At 35.7% G+C, this 3,435-nt stretch overlaps 1 protein-coding gene across 1 annotated transcript in view; it reads left to right on the top strand.

The window, feature by feature from the left end:
* Dock3 (dedicator of cytokinesis 3) overlaps positions 1–3,435 on the top strand; it is an 825,219-nt gene that overhangs the window by 560,274 nt on the left and 261,510 nt on the right. Inside the window, exon 13 of the mRNA XM_023706273.1 lies at positions 1,275–1,363. Coding sequence (XP_023562041.1) covers positions 1,275–1,363 — 89 coding nt within the window. The remainder of the gene's footprint in view (positions 1–1,274; positions 1,364–3,435) is intronic.

Genomic DNA, 3,435 nt, shown 5'->3' on the forward strand with positions numbered 1-3,435 from the left:
CTCTCTCTCTCTCTCTCTCTCTCTCTCTCTCTCTCTCTCTGTGTGTGTGTTCAAAATAGTTAGGATAGATATACTACTTTCTCTTTGTTCAATGAGAAGGAAGATTTGTTCTAATAGTGTTTAGACAATATATCATGTCTGCATCTTGTCCTCTGAATATCTACTATGAAAACAACAATATGCAATGTATTAATTATTGTAACTGTCCTACTAACCTGTTTTGAAACTATCTCATTGTGATTTCTTTCTCATTAAAATTAGTAAAAAATAGATAAATAAAAGATCTGTAAGTCCATAGAGGACATTTTATTCTTGTATATTTAGACATCCAGTTTTACCTGCTAAGGTTCCTTTTCTCTTGAACATAGAATTCATAGTGAATCACACCCACTGCTATTCTCCCAAGCTTTTCGTGTCTCAGTTTGATTGAAAATAGTTATGAGTAAAGGTTGTCCACATCGTCTGACTCAGCAGGACTTTCATCAAGAGTCAGTATAATGACAGATGACAATATATAGCAAATGTGGCAATGTATAAGCAGCAGATTGAGAGGAACTATTTTTCTGTCAGGAACTTTGTGTGTGTGTGTATGTGTGTGTGTGTGTGTGTGTGTGTGTGTGTGTACATGCATGTGTAATGAGACCCTAGAAAAGGAAAGCACTTCTCACATAGGAGAGTGCTACATCAGAGAGTAAGATATTTTACCACTTCAAAAAATATTTTATGGAATGTGGTGATAGCTTAGTATTTCTTTTTCTTTTTGATACAGGGTCTCACTACGCAGTTTGGACTCATACTGATCCGTCTGTCTCAGCCTTGCTAGTGCTGGGATTGTAGGCATGCCCCATCAAGCCCAGTTCCAGGGCCAGCACAACTCACTGTGGTACTGGGATCGAATATGGGAAAAAGCACTTGTCAGGCAGGCACTTATGCCACCAAACTATCTCCCCAGCCTCAGATAACTTAGTATTAAACCATGCGCTTAGAATTCATGAAAACTTGAGTTCAATTCCTATGTTTGTTTGTGTGTAAGAGCGACAGACAGATACATAGAGAAATGATTGATTAATGTAGCATTTTTACCTTTCCAAAAGGTAAAACTTCTATACTGAACAGAAAAAGAGCCTTATTTAACTTAATAAAATACATAAATATTCACTCATTTCTTTAGAAAAGCTAAGAAGTCTTCTATCTTCAAACATTGTTACACACTGAAACATCAAACCAAATACTTAAAATATTTGGGAACCTTAAACCCTGTCCTTCTATTGCAGGTGCAACAATGAGAGTGAGTGGGCCCAGATCCATGAGAACATCATACGAAAGTCCAGCGCCAAGTACTCTGCCCCAAGCGCCAGCCATGGTGATGTATTTCTCTGGCTAGAACATTTTGTCTTACGTTTTCATTTGTTGGTTGTATTACACCTCAGTTGGTGTTGATTGGCTGCTGTATGTAAAATTTAGTTCTCTGCAATTTTTTCCCCCTTCTAGACACTTTCAATTGAGTTTATTTTTCTACTGATTTTTTTGAGTAATAATTTGAGGACTTTTCCAATATATCTCCTGACCAAATTATATTTTCTGTTTTATAATAGATTATATGTACCTTTTAAGTAATTGAGTTCCAGCTTAAATCCAAAGTGAACAAAAGTGTTTCATGGCTTATCACACTATGAAGTCTGTGTCTTTCTGAACAAAAATTCCACACTCAAAAAAAACCAAATATTAATATCACTTTGCTTCCTATTCCTATTTAGTATTAACATCATCAAGAAATTCTGACACTAGTGCAAGTTAATAATTAGTCTGCCAGAATCAGTCATTCTGGAACTAGAATCAAAAAATATTTATTTGAAAGTAGCTTTCATCTTAGCTCAGCATCTCCATTTCTTTTTCTTTCTCTTTTATTTTTTGGGGGGGCAGGGTGAGTACTGGGTTGGTTGACTGGTTTCTTTCTTGAGAAACTGTCTCACTATATAGTACAGGCTGACCTTGAAATCACTGTGCAAGACTGGCCTCAAACTCACAGCAATCTTCCTGCCTCACTCATCCTCCTGAGTCCTAGGATTGCAGGCATGTACCATTATGCCCAGCTTTCCCTCCTTTCCTGTTAAAACTCTGTTTAAATAATCTCTTCCTAAATCTCAGTGAAATTCTACACATGAGATTGTGCTCTCCACATTGGACATTAATTGCTTTATTAAGTAGAAGCACTATTTAAAAGCCTAAGGGTTTTAATGTACGTTTGCAAATAGCTATGTAATTTATATTGTTTCTCCTGAGTTTTTAACCTAACAATCATTTCATAACCTCTTTTAATGACATCTTTAACTTTTATAGACCTTGTTGAAAATTAAGGCTGAGCCTTAATAAAAACAGTATAAAGAATAGCACAGACAAGACTGGGCAACAAAGACAAGGCAAAAGGCATTACAATCCCTGACTTGAAATTGTACTACAAAGCTACTGTGATAAAATCAGAATGGTATTGGCAAAAAAAAAAAAAATAGACCCAAGGATCAGTGGAATAGAGTAGAAGTTGCACAAGCATCTACAAACACACTCAGCCACCTTATCTTTGACAAAGGGGCCAAACATTTTCACTGGAAGAAAGATAGCCTCTTTAACAAATGGTGCTGGAAAAACTGGCTCTCTACATGCTGAAAACTAAATCTAGACTTGGGTCTACTGCCATGAAATAAACTAAAGTCAAAATGTTTTAAAGATCTAGACATTAAAACAGAAACTCTAAATCTACTGGAAGAGAAAGTAGGTGGAAATCTTGAAGACATAGAGATAGGCAAACATTTCATGAACAAAAATCAAAGTTCAGGCAAATACTTGAAAGAATTAACAACTGAGACCACGTCTTACTGAGACGTTTTTGTACATCAAAAGAAATCACCAAAAGTGAAAAGAACCCACAAATTTGGAAAAAATCTTAACCAATAATCACTCAGACAAAGATCTTCTTTCTAGAACTTATAAAGAACTAAAAATCATTGGGCCCCAAAATTTAAAGACCTAATCCAAAAATAGACATTTGAGATTAATACATACTTCTCAGAGGAAGAAATATAAGAGGCAAATAAATACATGAAAAAAGCTCCACCTTTCACTGGTCATACGAGAAATGCAAATTAAAACAACATTGAGATACCATCTCACTGGTGCAACCATTATGGAAATCAGTGTGGAGACTCCTTAGAAAACTAGGACTGGATATTCCATTCAAGCCTGCTACTGGGAATTTTCCCGGAGGAACTGAAAGCGTCATATCATAGTGATATATGCGTACCTATGTTTATAGCAGCACAATTTGTGACAGCCAAATCTTGGAAACAACCAAAATGCCTGTCACATGTGGAATGGTTGAAAAAGATGTGGTACTTTTATATAATGGAGTACTACTCAGCTATAAAGAATGATAAACTT

The sequence above is a fragment of the Octodon degus genome, unplaced genomic scaffold, assembly GCF_000260255.1.
Source record: "Octodon degus isolate 3935 unplaced genomic scaffold, OctDeg1.0 scaffold00008, whole genome shotgun sequence".
In the NCBI taxonomy this organism is placed as follows: Eukaryota; Metazoa; Chordata; class Mammalia; order Rodentia; family Octodontidae; genus Octodon; species Octodon degus.